Source organism: Sturnira hondurensis, unplaced genomic scaffold, assembly GCF_014824575.4.
Source record: "Sturnira hondurensis isolate 20B ecotype Veracruz unplaced genomic scaffold, ASM1482457v3 Scaffold0024333, whole genome shotgun sequence".
Lineage (NCBI taxonomy): Eukaryota > Metazoa > Chordata > Mammalia > Chiroptera > Phyllostomidae > Sturnira > Sturnira hondurensis.
This window is the reverse complement of record NW_028096964.1, coordinates 886,546-908,661: the sequence shown is the minus strand read 5'-3', so window position 1 is coordinate 908,661 and position 22,116 is coordinate 886,546. Positions and strand designations below refer to the sequence as shown.

Genomic DNA, 22,116 nt, shown 5'->3' with positions numbered 1-22,116 from the left:
TAATACTGGTGATGTTTTCAGTGCAGTTTCCTTGGGCTCTTTGAAAACACCTGGATTATTAACGATCTAGTATTGTTGTTTTAGTTATCATTCAAAAATTGTTTTCCAAAGAGAATTTGTGTAGCCCAGTTGCACTGCCACGTGACTCTCTGAGACGAAGCATAGAAGCCACTCAGCGAGTGAGGAAATGACGAGAAGTGACGTGACTTGTCAAGCACTGAGTAGGAGTAGGAGTCCGGGATCACAGGACTTCAGCTGTGTTGGTGGCCTTGGGGAGGGTTGGGGAAGTGGCTCTGCTCTGAGTGGAATGCTTCCAAAACCACAGATAATGCTATGACCATGTATCTCAATAAGCCTTATCTGAGAGTCAAGAGGGGAAAACAGAGAGGCCAGAGCTATGATCAGTGAAGAGGACAGTGGGTCATGTTGGTGGTTTGAACGGTGTTCATGTGTTGCCTGTTCAGATATGATTATGGAGTGGTCTTTGTGTGTGTGGCATGTGTGTGCATGTGTATATGGTCTCCCTGTGTGTGGTGTGCACATGTATGGAGGAGCATGTGTCTTGATTCACCACAGGGGCTGACCTGATGTGGTGTGTGAATTACTGGTGTTCAGCAGCACACTCGCCATGGCTGTGAGCGCAGCCAGCTCCAGCAACACCTAGGGCTGGCCAAGGGCCCCTGGCCCAGCTCCTGGCTGTCCAGGCCTGCTGTTTTCTTTCTGCTATCAAACCCACCACGTCTGGTTTTCAGTCTGGTGGCTTTTGTCAGTCCTTGATTGCCGGCATTTCTAAGCTAAGAACATAAACATCTGCCTTGAGAACCTCTGTGAGCACACCCCAGTGGTCGTCATCATTATCCACTAAGTTCGGTCAATCTACCATTTGAGCCTTGGGAAATGGAAAGTCCTCTCTTCATTATTAAGCACGTCTTAAAGGAGCCAAAACACAAGAGGCTGTGTGGTTTAATCAGGACCCTGCAAATAGAGAGGGCTTGACCCTTGATCAGTGATTGTCCCACTACTCCTCTTGCCTTTGTGAATGAAGGAGAAAGGTAACCTCAATGGACAGCAGCGTTTCATTTCCTGGAAGCTGAAGCCTCCTTGCTGTCTGAATGTCCCTGTCTGAATGTTCACAGCTCAGGCTGATGGGTGGGACTTATTTGAACAGCTGTTGTACCAGCTCCTTCAGACACACTGAGCATGGACCTGGGCTCATGGTTTGCCTGTGACCCTGCAGACATCATTCCTTCTAACTCCCCAGTTCTCGCAGCCCCCACCCCTTTGATCACTCCACTGTGTACCCTAGTTCTCCATACCTGCTTAGGAGTTTCATTAGTAGGGCCTGGCGTGATCGAATACCTCCCCACTTCCTGCTCTCCTGATCACTGATAGCTTCCTGCTATCACCTCCTCACGAGAACACTTCTCTTTCTTTCTTGTCCAAGTTAAAGACTTCCTTTCCTTTAACAACACATTAGCCCTTGTGAAGAGTAAATATGCCACACATGCTAAAAATAATTACTACTCTCATTTATCCAAACCTATGCCTAACTGTTCTTATGCAGAATTCTTCCTGTGAATGAAGGTCCCAATCAATGCATAGGTGCTAATGGTTTGGAAAAAGAAAAATTAATATTCAGATAGACTTGTTTGCCTCCCAGATCTATCTTCTATTGCATTGCCCATGATTATTATGAAATCTGCCCTTTATTTTTGTGACTTGGTTAGATCACAACTGTAGGTTCTTATTATTAATCTCCACTGACTTTCTGCTCTCCACCTGAAGCATTGGACTCAGAGAAACACAGAAAAAGAACTGGGGATATGACTGTCTTTGAGGTTTACATATCTTTTAAGAAATAAACTCAATATTCTCCCAGGGTGATGGCATCAAAGGACCCCCAGGGGATGCAGGCTACCCAGGAGCACCTGGCACTAAGGGCATTCCAGGAGAAAGGGGTCCCCCAGGACTGGGCCTCCCGGGTCCCAAAGGCCAGCGTGGTTTCCCTGGAGATGCTGGATTCCCTGGAGTGCCAGGCCTCCCCGGACCTCCGGGCCCCCCAGGCCTCCCAGGACAAATAGGTATGGGGGATCCTTTCTTCTCTTTCCAAGTCATGAGGACTGTGTAGTGCTTCAACACATACTCACTATTCTTTTTTGGCAATGTATAAATTTCCCAGTGGTGTCCTATAAGAATGCTGAATTGCATCACCAGGGTTTTTCAGACCCACCAACAGTCTCTTCTCACCAGCTGGAAACACAGGGCCTCTCCCTCTCGTGCTGAAGCTGTGGGCCTTCAGAGTCCCTGCATGTCCCCCAGCCTTCCCACCACCACCAACACACACAGTCATAGATAAGTTAGTCACTGTCAGTTGTTCCAAAAGTGCCTCACTCTGTCATCATGTCTTGCTCCCAGATTGTGACACAGGTGTGAAAAGACCCATCGGAGGTGATGGACAGGATGTCATCCAGCCAGGTACTGTCATGAAGATATCAGCTGGCTTCAGAGCCCATTAAAACTTTGGGTTTATAAAACGTGTGGCTCATCAGCAACTCCTGTGAGCTCCTGCAGTGAGCATGGAGCTGCAGCAAGAAATATAAATGCGTGCAAAACTTGGAGCTGGCACCCTGTCTGATTCAGATTAGAATCAAAGGATAGACAGGTATGATAGCATGTAGTGTTACCACATCTTCCCACCAATATGAAGCATCCGTTTACAGCATTGGTAAGAATTCTACAGATGTGTTTTTACACCTAAATTCCATGCATATATGTATTCAGCTTTCTGTCTACACATGTGTAAATGGCAACTGTGAATCATTTGCTTGTTGTATAGGGTGAAGAGTCCATCCAGGTGAGCACAATTAGACTGGTGCTAAATGAATGCTAGAAGAAGAAGGGCGGACAGAGAGGGACAGGATATAGAAATGACTCTGAGGCAGAGCTTAGTGGTGGGAGAGAAGAGAAGGAGACTGTCCAGAGGTTGACCTGGCCAGCGTTGGAGAGCAAAGCCTCTGTGAATGTCAGGGTTGGAGAATTAGCATCAGAATTCATGGATCTCCTGTATGAGGTTGAGGCTGAGGTCAGGCTGAGGTGTGGGAATGGATCCGACACTCAAAGCAAAAGTGCACAGCAGGAATGGCAGACCCCAAAGCTTTCAGAGAACTGGCCAATGATTCAGATGTGGGAAGACCCCTGAGTGTGAGGTTCTGCAGGCTGGAGGCTGGGCCCTCCAAAGACAGAGGGCCCCTTTTTCTGACCTGGGCCGGCCAGGTTGTACATCCTTGGCCCCCAGTGTAGCAGAGGAGGCTGAAGCCTCTGTCAAGTTAGGAGCCTGGCCAAATCCCAGGCACACAGATGAAGGACACTTCGAAGACAAAGGGCAGACAACAAAATACCCCTGCATCGTGTCACTGCCCTGGCCACACACGCCAGAAGTGGCTGCCACTCAGTTTTCATTTTACATGACTCAAAGCAGTTATTGCTGTGGCTAAATCTGAAACCATTCAGAGTCACAAAGGCGGAATCAAAGAATTGCTTTTGAAATCACAAGTGGCCTTCACCCACTGGTGGACATTTCCAGACAAAAAAGGCATTGGCACTGATTCACTGGGGAGGAGTGAGATTAACTCAGCAGTGCTGAGGTGTTGCCCTTAAGGGAGGGGGTGGGTGGTTGCCAGCAGAGCGCCAATTTTTATTTGGCTGGCCTTACATTATTTGCATTTTATATTAATATTCTAATTTCATTATGTGATCAAATTAAACCTTTATTTACACCAGATCAATATTAATTAACTCATTCACTTACTCGGATTATTAAAATGGTAGCCAGTTTTCAGGCCTGTCGCTCTTGATCTTAGCAGTATTGCAAAGCCATGAGACTTGGCATAAAAGATGCTTCCCCTCACCTTTTTTTTCTCTCTCTTCCCAGGTTGTATTGGAGGACCCAAGGGATTGCCAGGCCAGCCAGGCCCCCCAGGCCCCGCAGGTAACATGCTCCAGTAAACTAGAGGGCACTTTCGGCCTTCCTATTTGACTGTATTTTTCTTGCCTCTCTTTGTACATCTTTCTTCTGCCCTCACATTCCTTTCTGCCCTTGGATGTTACCATGTTCTGCCCTCCTGGAACTCTTCTACAAACTGGTAGCTTCTAAAGGAAGCAGACTTTTATTTGTCAGTATAAGAAATGTGTGTGGTAATTGACACCTAGTGGAACCCCAGTCTAAAGGAGAAGATTCTGCTACACAGGACTCAGCCTCAGCTATAGCACAGACCTTGATGAGACTGAAGTGCCTCTTTAAGCCTGGAAGGAAATTTTATTTCTGGATTGTTGTTGTTTGTTTGCTTTTTGGGGGGGCGATGTCCCTTTGTGTCTCAGGATATATGGGAAGAACCTATGGGAGGGAACAGTTTCTTTGGGGCTTTAACTGAAATGAAAGCAGAAATAAACAGGGCTGGGAATTTGTCTCTACAGTCTAGGAGGAACTGGGCTTTTGTCTGCTGACACAGAGCAATCACCCTATTTAAAGAGCCCACGTGAAATAAATCAGGGTTCTCCATGACAGAGCCCAGTGTCCACAGCCATCCACGTGCCCACGGATGGCATGGCAGTGCAGGAATGACAGGTGGGGCCTGGGCAACCACCACAGCTGCTTGGAGATGCCCAGGTGCCTGGGTCAGTCAACCTAGGACAGGCGAGTCTTGTGTGAGAGGGAACATCGTTTGGCTCTGACTAGTACTGACTGCTCCTTCCTCATCCCCCCCGCAGTCGAGAATAAGGGTCTGTTGCCCTGGCCAGTGCTCGGTTGGTTTGAGCATCTTCCCGCACACCAGAAGGTTACGGGTTTGCTCTCCGGTCAGGATGTGTACAGGAGGCAGCTGACTGATGTTTCGCTCTCACATTCATGTTCCTCTCTCTCTCTCTCTCTCTCTCTCTCTCTCTCAGAATTACACTGGGATATAGTAGTATACGAGGATCATGCTATCAATGGGAAATTTTGGATAATCTATGCATTTATTCGGGGTGTGAGTAGGAGTTAAGCCTTGGTTGCTATACCATGTGTTTTGCCAAGGCCAACCTTGCTGACGTGACCCTCAGGGACTAGGGTTCCACGGTGGGGACGTGTGGGTGCCATACACAGTGCTCCTTCTCCTCAGCCCAAGGGACATGCTTCCACGAGTCTCTCTCGGCCCCCTTCTGCCCTCATAGAAAAAGATTGAAAATGCCAGGATGCTGGATTGTCCCCTTCTACATAACGGCAGAGCAGCAGTCCAACCTGATGGCCTCAGGGGCATTTCTAAAGGGACAGTAGCATGGAGAGGCTGGAATTCCTGCTGTACCTATACGCCTCTCCACCACCTGCTCACAACCCTTCCCACCAACCTCGAGTGCCGCAGAGAGGAGGCGCTGTTCTCAGTACTACAGAGAAATGTGATGTGTCCCCAGCACCTGGCTGCCAGTGCTGGCTGTGGCATCTGAGAGCTCGAGATGAGGGAATTCTTGAGCCTGAGACCAGGCGGGCACAGAGACACCTGGAAAAATGCCTCAAGTTTGCTTCCCATATGAAAAGGTTCAGATCAAAGATGTCCAGTAGATTAGGAGTTAACTTCATTCAGCTGGTAGAAAGTTTTACTTTCTTTTTAGTCTAAGTCATTCATTATAAGTAATATCAGTCAACATATTTCAAATCTGGTGTATTGGCTGTGGGCCAAGGATGTGGAAAACTTTAAAGTTTCCCATATTTGTTAAAAATGTTTAAGGTATTGTAAATGTTTGCAGAGTACAGTGGAAAAAGTTGAGAGAATTGCAATAAGGTGTAGGCCATTATAAGTGGAGGAAACTCAGGCAACCTTCACGCACCTTGCTACTCAAAATGTGGCCCCCAGAAAAGTGCCAGTGTAATCCACCTCCCAGACTTCAGTGTTTGCTCCAGAGTTCCAGGGCAGTCTAGAGTGGAGAGGGTCCGAGGGGCCATAGGCAAGAGGCGGAGAGCCACTCTGTCACTCCGGAAGCTGACCAAACCTCAGAGCCTAGGAGCAGGCCTGTGCTCACTGCGTGGGGGGTGACCAGATGGCTCCTCCCAGCTCACCAGGGAGGAGGGTGGTGCCCTGCAGATGCAGGTCTGTCTGGCCCCTTCTTGTGCCCCTGTAGTCCAGGTTTCAGTGAATGTGGGGGTGTCAGGTTTCTGTAGTTCTGGGTTCTTCTCTTCATTTCCCGACTATCAGGGAGAGACCTTCCCAGGCCTGGGAGTCATGATACAGCATCTGCTCAGCTCAAGTAAGTCTGTGGAGCTTTTGATCTTGTATCTTGATGCTGACACCAGACCTGATAGATGGAGACAAATAAGACAAATTTTTCACAAGAACCCCCCTGTGTTTAGGAACATGTGATTAGTGTCAGTTTGAGAACCTTGCTTTATGCAAGAACCTCTTAAACAGTTGAAGTCTCTGTGGTCAGAGAGGACCACGGTGACATTGATGTGCCAGACCAGAGACATAATCTGCGGCCTGGTCCCAGCAAAGGGCTCAGAAGTCAGAGCCTGGGTGTCTGAGGCCTCGGGCCATTGTCCTGCTGTGGCTGTTAGTTTTGCTTCCTGACCAGGGCTCCCACGGCCAACAGCCCCTGACTTGCTTCCAGTCTCACTCTTCTCACTCACTTCTGCTGTCACATACCCACTCCTGAGGAGGGAGGTGCGGGTGGGTGTCACACAGCATCCACTTTCCAAGGAAAAGCCATGAACATGGGTGGAAAGCAGGTCCAGCTCTGTGACATTGGTGAGGAACTCCAGCTTTCTTTTCATGAGAACATTTGTGGAGCTCACCCCTGTGCAAGCACTGCTCAGACACTTGGCAGGAGTCATCTCATTGTCCTCGCGATGCCCCATGAAGTGGGTGTTATTTTCCCGTCTTGCAGATGGAGAAACTGAGGTCCAGGGATGTTTAGAAACATGTCCTAAACCACACACGTAGAAGAGCCAGGATTCGCACCCAGGCATTCTAAGCCCTGTGGGACCTTAATATTGAACATTATTCTTACAGTTTGAGTCCTTAAGCATGAATTTGAGGCACTGGAAATCATTCTGCAAGCCCAGAGATGCTATTTTAGTTCAATCATTTATAATCTTCAGCTGCAGGGTTTGTTTGTTTGTTTTCTTATGGCTCTGTTTATTCGTAAAACTTTTCAGGATATGTGTGTATTATTTCCCTGGTTTTGTTTACTGTCCATGTGTGTTCTCATATGACCTGAGCTTCTCTAGGACAATTCATTTGAATACTTTGTCAGGTACTTTCTGATCGCCAATTCTCTAGAGCTGGTCACTTGAGTTTTGCTAGTTTTCTTCATTGGTGTCATGGTTCCCTGATGTTGGTGACCCTTGTGTCCTTGTGTTGATGTGAGGTCATTTGAAGAAGCAGTCCACTCTTCCCATCTTTACCGGCTTCAACAAGGAGAGCCCTTCACCAGTCAGCCCAGCCAGGCAGGCCTGCTGGTGACATTCACTGATGGATAGGGCCCGCTGCCAGGGTCTATGAGGCCCCCAGTTGGGTGTGGCTGGCTGTCAGGGGTGCTGTCCCAGCCTCACCATCTCCACAGTAACTCAAATGCCAAACTCGATCACTTCCTGTTCACCTACTGCTGTGTTTCTTCACAGGGCGCTGATATGTGTTGTGATTTCTTTGGGTTGTTTAGGTGCCAAAGGCCTCAGAGGGATACCAGGATTCCCAGGAGCAGATGGACCACCAGGACCCAAGGGTCTCGCAGGAGATCCAGGGCGTGAAGGGTTCCCAGGACCCCCAGGTAAGTCAGGTCGGACCCCCTCAGGCCCTTAGATTAGGACATGCTGTGAGTGGATGATCAGGGCGCCCCAGCTCTGCCGTCCATAACATGTAGATGGTCGACACATGCTTGATGACTCTTGTTCTTGCCCTTAGGAGGTTAACATTCTTTTTTTTATTTTAACATTTTATTTATTTATCTTTAGAGGGGAAGGGAAGGAGAGAGGAAGAGAAACATCAATGTACAGTTGCTAATTGTGCATCCCCTGCTGGGAACTGGCCCCTGCTGGGAACTGGCCTGCAACCCAGGCATGTGCCCTGACTGGGAATCGAACCCTGACCGTCTGGTTTGCAGGCCCGCGCTCAATTCACTGAGCTACACCAGCCAGGGCTAACATTCTTGAATTTTTTATCATGAATGTTGTACTGGAGTGTTGCAGAGGATAATACAAATTTTGCACACACAAAAAAAGAGAGAGAGACAGCATACATAAAGATTTCTCTCTGGTTAATAGTAAACAATCTGAGGGCACATAGTGTTACCTTCTTCTGCGATTATCGTTAAAGGCACACACAGTCCTCTCACCATTGATTCCCAATCCGCTGATCACTCACCGGCTAAAAAATGTGTATGTTTTTGCTTTTCACAGCATTATCTGCTCAGTCTTCAACCTATAGCTTGTCTGAGTAACCAATTTGAACCATTCCATCTACACATGACACAGCAAGGAATCGTTTAAGTAATTAAGTGGAGAAAGGCGCTGAAGGCACTTACTTATCTGTGTGTGGAGGGAGGTGAATATGTCTCCGGTAATGAATGAGTGGTGGTGAGAAGTAGGAGTGCCTGCTTGGTGTCAGCATCCTCTTTAATACCATTTAGTGTCCCCACACCCAGAGGCTCTGTGTGGTTATGGCTGGAAGGGTGTGAGTATGACTATGTTACTTGGTATGCAGAGGCCCATGCATTTTTGAATTGTATTATTTAAATAAATAAAACTGTAGAAGTCACTAAGGCTTACCCAAGGCTAAACATCCTCCCTCAAGATTCTAGTCAGGTGTTCTTCTAGCCTCTTGTCACCCAGCCCCTATGAAACGTCAAAACTCTTTTATTGCTAGAAAGTTCTTCCCCAGTTGAAATGAATTCTGCCTCCAGTAGGTTCTCTGTTGGTGTTTCCTTGACCCAGTGTTTCTAGTGCATAAGCACCCCTCACACACTGGGGGACATCAGTCATCTCTCTCCACGTCATCTCAAGGACGGACACCCTGACCTGGGATTGCAGATTTTCTTTCTTTTTTTTTCAAGAGTTTATTTTTTTATTTTTAGAGAGGGGAAGGGAGGGAGAAAAAGAGGACAAGAAACATCGATGTGTGGTTGCCTCTCACACCCCACCCCACTGGGGACCTGGCCTGCAACCCAGGCCTCTGCTCTGACCAGGAATCAAACCAGCGACCCTTTGGTTCTCAGGCCAGCACTCAATCCACTGAGCCACACCAGCCAGGGCCGGACATTCTGTTCATGACATAATGTTCATGCCCTCAGAATTCCAAACTTACTTCCATCACTGCCCTCCTCAACATTCACTTCAAACTGGGATCCAGAAACTGAATAAATGTTCCACGTGTCTGGAATACCACACAGAGCAGTGGGTCTGTGTGTCCTTAGATTTAGGCCCTTAGTAAATATTTTCAGCAAAGATTAATTAAATTTTGCCTCTTCCCTGGTCTACACTCAGACAAGTGGTTTAATCCTAAATGTAGAACTTCATCTATCAGTCTCTGATACATTTCCTTCCTGGACCCCATAAAGATGGTTGCAAACCTTTACCCTGTTGCCTTTCATATTACACATCTCACTGTGTTTTGAAAACTGGGATGCATATTCCATGTGTCTTTTGTCGAGGCATTGGTAAAAACCTGCCTTGGAGAGAAACAAAGAAAGTTTTCTGGCACCACACCAGAGAATCAAACAGTATGGTTTTGTTGCCCTGCTGGGAGCTCCTAAATGTTCGGCAGTTACAGCTTTGCCCCTTAGTCAGTCCCACATACACAAAAATGAAGTGAATTGCTGAGAGAAGGAAAAGAATTCATTAATGCCTTGAATATGAAGGGCACCTGGTAGTCATAATTTATGTGCCAGACAAGTTCAAGTTCAAGGGCATGTAGCATTCTCCTGGCATGGAGAACAAGTGGGGCACACCTGTTATCAGGGTATTTGGGAAGCTGACAGGAGATGGAGAGCCTGTTCTATGTTGAAATATAAGCCCTTAAGTGACCAAGGCCTGGGTAGACCAAAGAGAAAGGGTAAAGGAGGAACCGATCTATTGAATTTTGGAAAGCATGTCACTGTGGTAATGGAATATACTATGCTTCTGAAACCACATACTGAAGAAAATGCCCCACTTCAAAGACTGCAGAACACACTGAGAGTCCGTCCCAGAAATAAGATCCACATCCGCACTCACACCCACAAATTTAAGTGCGCAGGCCCATGTAAAGTTCGTTAACATTTCCATGAAAGCCAAAGCTCTTCTTTACAGGTAAATCACAGCATTAAAACTCTGAAACAGGGTCCAGCTAGTTAGTTCTCAGGTCATGTCCAGATCCTTTGTTCTGGGCCCCAAACACAGCCACACCGTTCAGCCCATCTCCCAGCTCTAGGCACGCTGAGCGTTCCCATTGTAAGAAAGGCCTGGCGCCCTGTGCAAGGGGACTTTTTGTCAGGTGTACCGCACAGAAGGGGCAGACACCCTCCCTCCCATGCCCTGCACACTGAAGCCGAGGCAAGAACAACCTCAAAAAGCTGTCCTTCTGAACGAGCACGTGACTTCCTATTCCCACAGTTCAATCTGAGGTCACGTCAGGGGTGAGGACCCGACAGGGGAAGTAGCACTGAGACCACTTGACCCAGTGTCTTTAGGAAATGCACAATTGCCCAAGCACATGACAGCCACCCTTCCTCCATCAAGATAGGGGAGGTTGGTACTCACAATGACAAAGGACTATCGATTCCCCTTCAGAGCATTCCCAAACTGACTCATGACAAAGGAGAGTTCCAGGGCCACAGTTGGGCTCTGAGGGGTTTTCCGTCGCACTGCTCTGTCCCTCACTTGCAAACACATCCTGGAAGGTCCCACAAAAGCTTCTCTTGGGGAATATTTGCACAACATAAGATGCCGTGAATCATGATGATTTATTTCCAGGGAGGTTGTTTCTGAAGGCCTCGTCCACTGTAGCTAAATTGTAGGGCTACAGGCCAGACAGCGGAGGGAGGCAGGGCGGCCTGGTGAGTGCTGTGGCTCCGAAGTGGGCGACAGGGCTCGGGCTCAAGGTGGGGACCTTGACTGCAAACCCCTGGGGTCTCCAGCCTATCTCTGAGGTCTCTCTTAGAACATCACAATGCTAACCTTCAGTTTTGGGGATGACCCATGTTTCCTTTTAGGGTTCGTGGGGCCCCGAGGATCCAAAGGTTCAATGGGCCTCCCTGGCCCTGATGGACTCCCAGGTCCCAGTGGCCTACCGGGACCAGTCGGACCCCCAGGGGACAGGGGCCTTCCTGGTGAAGTCCTGGGAGCCCAGCCTGGATCCCGGGGAGATGCTGGACTGCCAGGACACCCTGGGCTGAAAGGCCTTCCTGGAGAAAGAGGCGCACCTGGATTCAGGGGTAAGTCAGTCTGGGTCCCAGGGTAGCTCCGAAATCCCTCCTGGGGGGGATTTGGTTAGGAGCAACAGAACTTAATGGCACAAGTCTTGCTCTTTCTCTTCCCCACTTAGTTCCAGTGTTCTTCTAGAATGTTTTAGGGCAGTAATCATCATCCTGTATTTACCTTCTGTGGCCAGGAAAGACGGTCATTTCAGACCTTTTACAAGTACAGATTAACCGATGGGCTCTGTTTTCACGTTGGGTGTGAATCAGCATGAGGGCGCACTAGTGCGTTCCACAGAGTGTGCGCAGTAGGTGTGAAAAGAGGAGCCAGGCCCTGCTTAGTGAGAGGTTGAAGCAGAAGAGAGAAATTACCTGGAATGCAATTTCATGGGCTGGCGTAAAATCAATCACTTTAAAATTCATTAATATTGTTTATAATATTGTCTATGTATGTTTAGTAAAGTAGAAAGACCGCCCGCTGTTTGATTAATAAACAAGGCATTAGATGCTTTACATATCCAATTTATGCAAAACTGGCATTGGGAACCCCGGACACCTCACTTTAATGAAAGTTTATGTCACCAAAAAGCAAGTATTTACATTCAGTGCACCGCATGCTGGAGACTGCCAGACCATTGAAATCTGATATTGGGTGTTCCCAGTCAACTATGAAGATGCAGGATGCATTCATTGTAACTTTACACGTCAACTGTTTGTATGTGGTCGGCTTGTCATCGGTCCTGCCCTGTGCCCAGGCACAAGGAGGCTTCTTCCTATGTTGTTCAGGAAGCAAACGCCGTCAGACCTGCAGGGCATCCATTACATGAAGACACAAAGGGTATGAGGCCTGGTTCTTGAAGGGCCACTAAACTTACCACGTTCAGGAGTGTGGATTGGTTTGCAGATGAGCCTGTCAGTTCCCAGCAGGCCTGAGAGATGGGACAGAAGGCAGATGGGTTTCCATGGTGATGTTGATCAGTGCCTCTACTGTCCACTGACTAGGAGAGTCCCCTCATGGAGCCTGGGTTTGCTGAGAGACTCACTGGGGTGAGACCCAAGAACAGAAGGAAAAGTATGGGTGGCTGACACACACTCACACTCATTTATGCACATGTGCTCTCACATGCTCTTACGCCCACACATTCTCACATATGCTTATATACACAGGCTCATGTGCACACCCCACACATACTTATACATGCATGCCACCACATTTATGCACACATGCCCATGCCTGCTCACGTATATAACCATACCTGTACATGCACAGCTCTACACATAGGTGCCCACATTCACACCGTTACAGTGCTCACATGTACACTCTTACACAAACATACCCACACAGTTGCACTCACCCTTTTATATTTACACTCTTCATACACTTGCACACACATCTCCACACACCCCTGAACCACACCACTTTGTCTAAGGCCCGGCAGCTATGTGGGCCATTGGCTGCCACCACCACGCAGTGGGGACCCCATGCCAGGATGTCGGGGGTCTCCCTTGCCTACTGCACTACCTCTCAGTCAGTGAGGGAGGGTAAGGTATAACTCAGCACCTCTCTGTGGAGACTGAGGAGTTGGCAGCACTGGAGAGCAGCACCCCACGCGTGGTTATTTAAAAACCCTTTGAGCACTCACGCTCATGAGTGTCAGCATGTGCCCGCCATTCTGTTCCACAATCCTATAACAACTATGCCCTGAGCTCCTTTACAGAAGGGTACTCCCGGTAGATTTCTTAAAATGTAACTGTTTCCTACAGGCTTCAAAATGTTTGAGCTTAACGACAGCAACTAGAAAAAATGGCATCACGTTCCCTCTCACGCCTCTGACCTTTTCCCACATTCATTGTCACCTGGATGACCAGCTGGTTTAGGCAGAATATTTCATTGGATCAAAATTTTAACTTCTAAAGCATCAGAGTTTTGAGAAAGTGCTTCCATGTCACTTCCGTCCTCCCCTGTGACAGGAGCAGCGGGCAGATGACACCACATCTGGCTTGCTTGGCTGTGGTGGGCAGTTACGAAGGCACCCAATGCAGCCCAGGTGCCTGAGCAGAACGTCGAGTAACTAGTCCCACAAGTTTTATTTAGCTGAGGGCAGCTGGCTTTTATGTGGTTGTTACTTTTTTTCAAGAGATGTTCTATAAATAGAAATTGACTTAAAATATTGAGCTCCATCAACAACTGAAAGAGCAAAACACCTCAACCTGATATTTTCAGGGCAACCACCTAACTAGCAGAGGTCATCACAACCATTTATTTGTGGCCTGGCCTGTCCACTTCCATGAGGGAGGCACCCCAGAAACGTGCACTCAGGCTAGCCTAGACCCTGCTGGCCATGGCGTCCATGGCATCCATGGCCTCACTTGCTCAGTGCACTCAGTTCGTGCAGCTTTAAGGGCTCTTGGTGATGAACTTAGCTTGTCTGCCCTTGTGGAAGAACAGTACTATGGCAGGAGCCTGGCTTCTCTGTAATTTTTTTTAAAGATTTTATTTATTTTTTAGAGAAAGGAAGGGAAGGAGAAAGAGAGGGAGACAAACATCAGTGCACACCCCCACTGGGGACTTGGCCCACAACCTAGGCATGTGCCCTGACTGGGAATCAAACCAGTGACCCCTTGGTTCACAGGCCAGCACTCAGTCCACTGAGCCACACCAGCTAGGGCTTTTCTCTGTTCATCCCCACCACCTGTAACACCGCCTGCCTATTCTCGTGGGACCACCAGCAGCCCCCAGCAATCACACATTCCCTGGAGCTGTGAATTCTAAAATAGAACCCCAAAATAAGTGTCCTCATTTCCCACAGAAAAACAGGAGTATGTGAGAACACTATATGCAACCTGCTTACTGTGCATCTTTCTCCCCAGTATGGTTTAAAAAATCAGATAACTGGACCACAGGTCTGAGAGTCTGGGTTGGTCCAAGACTAACTCCATCCCTTTGTTAATGACCCCCACCCTGTCCACCCCACTCGTCTACCTCCTCTTCTCAGGCCTGCACACTTGGTAGGGTGGTCAGAGATAAAAGAACAAGTACCCTAAGAGTCATTGGAGAGACATGCAAAAGGCAGACTTTGACCCTTCTACCAGTATTGGGTGAATGTAACAAAGCTTAAGTTCCCAGAAGAAAAGAGAAAATGACTAAATGTAAGGAGGTCCAGGGAGTTAGTGTTTTAAAAAAAAAGTAGAAGAAAATACATGCTCACAGTTGTCTGACCCCTGGGTATGGCAGGGTATTCTAGACATAAAATCAAGGAAAGATCTCACACACACACACACACACACACACACACACAAGTTTATACAAATCTTAATATTCGACATGTCAGAAACAAAATGAAAATTTGGGTACTAGCTGAACTTTAAAATAGATAAGAAGAAATACAAGTTAATGTACATGAGGGATTCTAAAATCTATAAGAAAAAAACTAGAGTCCCCAAAGGAAAATATCAGTGAAGAACAAAATTTTCACCAAAAAGTAAAAACTAGGAGAAAGAAACGTGATTCATCATCAAAAACATGCCAAGTAATGCAGCCGACGCTCCCTCCCCTTCCCCTATACCTGCCCACCAGGTTTCTGGCTGCACTTCAATGCCAGTTCTCAATGCTGGGGAAACAGTGGGAGGAAAACACACTGGGGCTGGTGTCTGAGATAAGTGCACTCAAAACTGTGAAGTTCACGTCTGCTTTGACCCACTAAGTCGGTTTCCAGGACACTTTCCCAACAAAATGACTGACAACATGAGCATGTGTGATATATGTGTATATTCTCTCACAGTCCTCAACCTGGAAGTCCAACATCAAGGTGTCAGCAGGGCTGGTGCTTCCTGGGGCCTCTCCCATTGGCTGCCCTCCCCCTGCAGAGAGGCTGGCAGTCGGCCAAGGCAGTACTGAAGGAAGTCAAGGGCCTGTATGTTGATCGGGCACTATCCACGGTCGACCCCAGTTTTCTCATTTGCTATATATATATGCACACACGCACACACACACCTGTTCCTCATAACACTGTTTATAAGAGCAAAAAAATGGGGAGGGAACTAAATCTGTCCTTGTGATGGGATATTATGCATATAGCCATTTCACAGTCTTGCAAAGAATATTTTAAATGTGGCAAAATGCTCAAAATATAATGTCAGGTGAAAAAAACAGATTAAAATTTTACTTATACTGTGATGTCAGTTCTGTAGAATATCTATTTCTAGGTGTATTTATGTGAATAGAAAAAAGCTAGAAGGAAATATACCAAGATGTTAGTGATTATCTCAGGATGATGGCGTGCGTTACTTTGATCTTACCTTTTGTACTTCTTTGCGTTTTCCAGAGGTCCCACAATTCATAAAAAAATTAAATCCTGTTTTTATAGAACAATTCTGAGGATGTAGCCACTGCTTGCAGTGAACCATAGGGGTTTGGCCTCAAGGCTCTTGTCTCGATTGTTCCAGGAAGCCAAGGGATGCCAGGAATGCCAGGCCTGAAGGGTATCCCAGGCTTCCCAGGACCTCTCGGCCAACCAGGACTGCCCGGGCCGCCAGGGCTGCATGGCTTCCCTGGAGCTCCCGGCCAAGAGGGGCCCTTGGGGCTGCCAGGAACCATAGGCCACGAAGGTAAGAGTCCCACCCCCCATCAAGGGGTCAGAGCCTCCCTTATATTGACAACAAGCACCACCTCCCCCCGGGAAGTTCTTAAACTGTGCTCCGAGGATCACCCCCTACCCAGAGCTGCAGAGGTTCCAAAAGTACCCTACACTGCATGACTTAACCAACAGAAATTTATTCTCTCACAGTCCTGAACCTGGAAGTCCAACATCAAGTTGTCAGCAGGGCTGGTGCTTCCTGGGGCCTCTCCCATTGGCTGCCCTCCCCCTGCAGAGAGGCTGGGAGGCAGCCAAGGTGGTACTGAAGGAAGTCAAGGGCCTGTATGTTGATTGGGCACCATCCACAGTCGACCGTAGTTTTCCCATTTGGCCATAGTCAGGTGACAACTTTGTCCAAAACCATAACTGGTCAACACCAGGGAACCACTGCGCCACACAAAGACCCCATGTAAGCCAGACACTCCTCTACACACAGGCCCAGGGCTTCCCCCATGTCTAGCCCCAAGTGTGTCCAAAAACTGGGGCTCCACTCAGGTGGGACAGATGCCCCAGACACCGTGCTAGCCACTGGTGTTACGGTACCTGAAATCCTGGGCAGGAGGCTTGGGGCCTCTGTGTCAGTGTTCACAGGCCTTGCCAGTTCTCAAACATGGAACACCAGCTAAATGGAGCCGCATGGCTTATAAAAATCTATGCAAAAGCCCTGCCCTAAGGAGCCTACAGTTTAGCTGGGGAGAGAATTACAAACATAAAAGGCTTGTGTTGGGCCAGAGCCAGCCAAAGGAATGACCAGACCCTGAGGCTCTTGGTCTCCCAGGGGGCAGGGGAGCTGGGCGGGGGAACTAGACAGACTGGAGCAGCCTTGGGAGGGGGAGATGAGACAAGTCAGGCTTGGAAGGTGGGACAGGACTGGAACAGGGTCCTTCCCAGGAGGCATAGGGGAGGCAGAGGCAGGAATGCCCAGGAAAAGCATTGGCCCTGTGGTCCCCCAAACTGGCCAGTAGGGAGAGCTTAATCTGAGGAGGGGACTGGTGGTCTGGAGGGGTAGATTGGGCCAACGATTAGAAGGCATTGAATGCTGAGCAAAGGAGTTAGATCCCCTAGGTGAGGGAGCTGTTGGGGGGTTTTAACAAAGGGTTGCATTAAGAAAGCTGGCAACTGCGTGGTGGGAGACTGAGGGAAGGTGGTGAGCTGGGCAGCAGGGGAAGCCCTAAGGACATAATGAGGTGGGACCAAGGGAAGAGAAGGGCGAGAACAGCCAGTGGGCAGGTGCAGGTCCTCCCCCGGAACCAAATCCCCAGGCTGCAACCAGCGATGGCCAAGAGAGGCAGGCAGCCCAGGGCTACCCCCTGGAATCACATCCGGGCTTAGAGTTGGCAGAGACCCCTTTGTCCACCTGATCATTCCACCACTGTAACTGCATTCCTTCGGCAAGAGGGCTTGAGCGGAGAAGGTCAGATTTTTCTGCAAGGCACATTTAGCTTGATTCCCGTAGGTTAGCCTCCAGCTTTCAAAAAAAGACCTCTTTCGAAAGGCTGTCCTGGTGACTTTTCTGCATACTGTGGTCACACCTTTAAAATTCACCTTTGTAGTTACAGTTTCGTATTTTCCTCCTAAAAAGTTTTTTTTATCGAAAAGGTTTTTGTAATTAATACCTTAAAAGTATTGTAAGAGGCATTTTCTCTGTGTGTGGTATGTTCATTCTGTTTTATTTTTCTGACCCCTCTCTTGGACAGGTCTGCCTGGAGAAAGAGGGGACCCAGGTGACACAGGTGTCCCTGGCCCCTTGGGCATGAAAGGTGTCCCCGGTGATAGAGGCGATCTTGGTTTCTTGGGTGAGAGAGGCCCGCCGGGACAGCCTGGCCTTGTAGGAATGGCCGGAATGCCTGGTACCCCTGGACTGAAAGGTAACTGTGTAACATGAGAAGGAATTACCTCACAGGGTGTTGGGCATTTTAAACTTGGGCTTGGGACAGTTCTGCCAGGAGAGCATCGCCCCGCACGCCTGCAGGCCAAAGCCCAGGGACTCCTTTCCCAGGCATCAGGCCCTGGGAAAAGAGGCTAATGCTGCTTAGGCGGGGTGGGAATGATGCACCCAAAAAGCTGATTTCTTAGTTTACCAAGAGAGCAACTACCTGAGGAATAGAACTTATCATCCAAGAGGAAGTTTGTGGGCAAGTCCCCCCAGGGGATGGGATTCACATCCAGAGGCTGACTGGTGAACAGGAACCAAAAAGGAAAATGCTTGGTCACACAAATGGAGGCCAGTCCATCTGGAAGTGGAGCCCTCTGGCCTTCAACTGTTGCAGGAGACATAACAATCTGATTTACCAGTGGTTCTTTGCCAGGTCTCCATGCTGGGTGTGCTGTTAGCACATGTTAACTTCTGGTGCCCCTTCTCACCTCTTCTCGGTGGGCCCACTGACCTAGGTGACCTCCCAGTTTTTCTCGTGTCTTTCTGCCTGACCACTGTGCATTTGCCTGATGTCTTCTCCCCAGTGGTCAGATGGCTGGTGGGCTGATTCTATACCCTTCTCTGTACCTAGGTCAGCAGGCAAGTCCCTGTTTTAAGTTAAGAATCTTGGCAAGCAAACAAACAAAAAGAATCCCAGTGTCTTCTCATGTGACTCACTTTTGGAAATGCCAGACAAGTGAGACTGAAATATCCACGGGTATATCCATAACTAACCCAGGATTTTTCTTGCTCCCTCTGCAGGGGAGAGAGGTTCTCCAGGGATGGATGGTTTCCAAGGCATGCTTGGGCCCCCAGGAAGACCCGGGCTTCCAGGGAACAAAGGAGAACCCGGACTGTTCGGAGTTCCAGGAGTAAAGGGGCTGGCTGGCCAGCCAGGCGTGAAAGGTGTGCCTGCTTCTCTTAAGGTCTTTTGCACAAAGTTGAGACTCACTTTCATGGGTCTTCTAGGAACTCAAAAAGCCAGACACTTTTTAAAGACACAAACAAACTAATAAAGACCAGTAGTCCTTATCCCTGCCTCCACACACTGACAGTGTAATAAGGGAATAATTCCAATCAAAGGGAACTTTTGAGAACTAAGTGACAGCAACACTAAAAACCAACTAGAAACATATCCTGCTACATTTCTTCCATGTAAGCCATGTGAGGCCAGGTGAAAACAGAAGGAATAAATTCTAAACGAGGGGAATGCCGTTGGCAAAAGAGGGACACAGTGTTGCGAGGGAGGGATGCAGCGCTGTGCCAAAGAGGTTGTGACCCACAGAAATGCGGCTGGTTCAAGGCCCGCTGTGGGCCGGGCCCTGCAAACCCCAAGTGCAAGGCTTCTCAGTGAGGATGTGTTACCAGCAAGCCACATTTTTATGACTTTTGTTCAAACACCTTTGTTCTGAAAATATCACGATTGTTTCTAAAAACTTAATTCCTAATAACAAGTGTGGAAAGGCTGTGGAGAAATGGGAACCCTCTTACGTGGCTTGCAGGAATAGAAAGTGGTAGAGCGAGTGTAGGAGACCGTCTGGCAGTTTCCTAAGCAGCTAAACATAGAGTCACCCAGCAAATCTACTCCTCGGTATGCACCCAGGAGAACCAAAAACGTGTCCACACAAAAGGTTGTACGTGATTGTTCACAGCAGCATTATCTGCAATAACCAAGAGTAGAAACATCCATCACGGATAAAGAAAATGTGGCATGCCCATATAACAGATATTATTCGGCAATAAAAAGTGAGTGAAGTACTGATGCATACTACAACATAGATAAAACTTGAAAACTTTATGCCATGCATTGTCTGATTTCATGTATGTGAAATGTCCAGATAATAGTCGGGGAACCACTGTCCATGGGCATCAGCCTCCTTCTTGGAGTGATGTAAAGGTCCCAGCGTTAGATTGTGCAGACAGTTGCCCAACTGAGTACTGACAACCGCTGAATTGTTCTCCTTAAATGAGTAAATTGCATGGTTTGTAGATTACATCTCAATCAAGCTGCATTTTTTTGGAAATTTAATTGCTCTTCGAAGAGTTACAACTTTTACAAATTCTTAGAAAAACAGAAGTGACAGTCTAAGGCACTGTTTTTTTCCAAGCTGTCTACTCAGGCTTACATTTTCAAATAATCTTTATGTTAATTTAGAGTTTATAGGCCACTGAGCAAAAACTGGTATTTTAAAATTAAATTTAAAATGAAGTTACACTTGGATTCTACCCCGGTTTTTTTCCGACTCCATCACACATTCTCCTCCAGCCTCATTGCAATGAAGTAAATAAACCATGGGCCGCCATGTCTTTGCTGGGCAGCAGGTTCTCCCCAGACAGGAACAACCGATACCTTTGTCTGCTCCATATCTAGCCCAGCACTAGGTGCTCAATAAATATTCAGTGTATGAAACTAAATTCTTTCATTCAGCTGAGTCTGAATCTCACCAGCTGCCCTCTCATGCAGTGAACCCAGATCCTGGAACATTCTCAGCCTGAACCTTATGGCACAATTCTCTGGCTTGTCTACTGCCTCCCAGGCCCCCAACCAGTTCATTACCTCCTTACAAGTTCCCTTGCAATACCCGACCCACTTTTACTGTGGGCGCCCAGCTCTGCCTGACCTGTTCTGAGTTCTGAGTGAGGCTCAGCCAACGCCTACAGGAAGGGGATTAAGCTGGCCTTCTTCCTCATTTGAGCTTTCCAGCTTGGGATCAAGTTTGATTGCTGTCTCTTCAGAGTGCAAATAGAAAGGCCACCTCACGTTCTGTGTTACCCCGTCACACTCACCCCTGCATTGCACGGGCAGCACTGCTGTGGGGAGCAGCTCCTTCCACCCCGATGTGCTCTGTGCCCACACCTCCATAGAGAAAGTGTGGAGGAGGGTGAGGCGATAAGGCACTGTGTGTCTCAGAGCCTCTCGGGGCTTGGGTTTTGAAGGACAGCAGCAGCTGAGAGGCCTTCTCCACCTGTGTTTTTACACCTGGTCTAGAGGTCAAGTGAAATGACTGCATTCTGTTTCCTTCCAGGAAACCGAGGGGAGCCAGGCCCCCCGGGACCACCTCCCGACATCCAGCCAGGAATGGTACACATTAAAGGGGAGAAAGGAGATGAAGGACCTATGGGTTTGAAAGGCTACCTGGGTCTAAAAGGTGAGGTATTGCCAAAAGGCCCAGTCTGACCTCTGAGCTGTCAGACCTGTCAGGGGTCCCATCCCTCCCTGCCCAGCCTCATGGCCACCCCTGCCTCTGAGTCTGAAGGAGCAGTAGCTTCTGCACCAGAGACGTCCCTGTGCCTGACACCCTGACATCTCAGCACATGGGCTTGCGGGTGGTTCTTTGAGGCCTGATTAGCCTTGCCTTCCCACTGTAAGATTTGCAGCACTCAGGACAGCAAAGTCAAAAGCTGGGGAGGGCAGGGGCCATGTCCTCACCAGGGCATTACACTTGGTGTCTTTCTGCAGGCCTTCCAGGAATGCCAGGGATCCCCGGGCTGTCAGGCATCCCTGGGCTGCCTGGGCAGCCCGGCTACGTCAAAGGAGTCAAAGGAGACATTGGAGCTCCCGGCATACCTGGTTTGCCAGGGTTTCCCGGTGTGCCTGGTTCCCCCGGAATTCTAGGGTTTCCAGGCGTCACAGGAAGTAGGGTAAGTGGGTGCCTTTCACCCCACATCTTGTCGACTCCTCTCCCCTTGCTTGTTGGCCACAGTGCCGTGGCCCAGCATTCACAGTGTGTGTGGTCAAGGAAAAGGTTCAGAGCTGGAGCCCCAGGCAGGTGGGGTCCCTGGGTCAGCGTAAGGAAACACTGTGCTCCTGCCAACACTGGTGGTGACTGGAGTGCCACCCCCTCCACTGCCGCCCTTTTGTGGGCTTCTGTTGGATGAAGCATGGTGTCTGTTTGTTCATGGGAACCTAGAGAATAAAACTTGAATTTCTAGAGATTTGAGCTCTCAACTCTAGCACATACATGACATCAGTACTGAAAACCCAGTACTGAATCATAGCACAGGAAGACAGCTGGCCTGCCGTTTTCTTGTTTCTTTACTCAGTTCACGTCTTTTGAGCACTCTCTGTGTTCCAGGTACCATGTGTTCATGGTAACAGTGGTGGACCCTGACCCGAGAAGGGCTCTCACCTCTGCACCCCTGTGTCCT

At 48.5% G+C, this 22,116-nt stretch overlaps 1 protein-coding gene and 1 long non-coding RNA gene across 4 annotated transcripts in view; both read left to right on the top strand.

The window, feature by feature from the left end:
- Positions 1 to 22,116, top strand: part of COL4A2 (collagen type IV alpha 2 chain) — a 189,299-nt gene that overhangs the window by 146,252 nt on the left and 20,931 nt on the right. For all 3 annotated transcript variants that reach the window (XM_037038350.1, XM_037038349.1, XM_037038348.1), the window contains exons 25-34: positions 1,880 to 2,081; positions 2,416 to 2,475; positions 3,932 to 3,988; positions 7,687 to 7,794; positions 11,212 to 11,433; positions 15,862 to 16,023; positions 17,750 to 17,920; positions 18,730 to 18,873; positions 20,994 to 21,116; positions 21,428 to 21,609. In XM_037038350.1, coding sequence (XP_036894245.1) covers positions 1,880 to 2,081; positions 2,416 to 2,475; positions 3,932 to 3,988; positions 7,687 to 7,794; positions 11,212 to 11,433; positions 15,862 to 16,023; positions 17,750 to 17,920; positions 18,730 to 18,873; positions 20,994 to 21,116; positions 21,428 to 21,609 — 1,431 coding nt within the window. The remainder of the gene's footprint in view (positions 1 to 1,879; positions 2,082 to 2,415; positions 2,476 to 3,931; positions 3,989 to 7,686; positions 7,795 to 11,211; positions 11,434 to 15,861; positions 16,024 to 17,749; positions 17,921 to 18,729; positions 18,874 to 20,993; positions 21,117 to 21,427; positions 21,610 to 22,116) is intronic.
- LOC118981564 (uncharacterized) lies at positions 4,001 to 7,148 on the top strand. Its single transcript, XR_005065369.1, has 3 exons — positions 4,001 to 4,338; positions 6,888 to 6,890; positions 7,133 to 7,148. It is a non-coding gene; the product is annotated as an uncharacterized LOC118981564 (long non-coding RNA).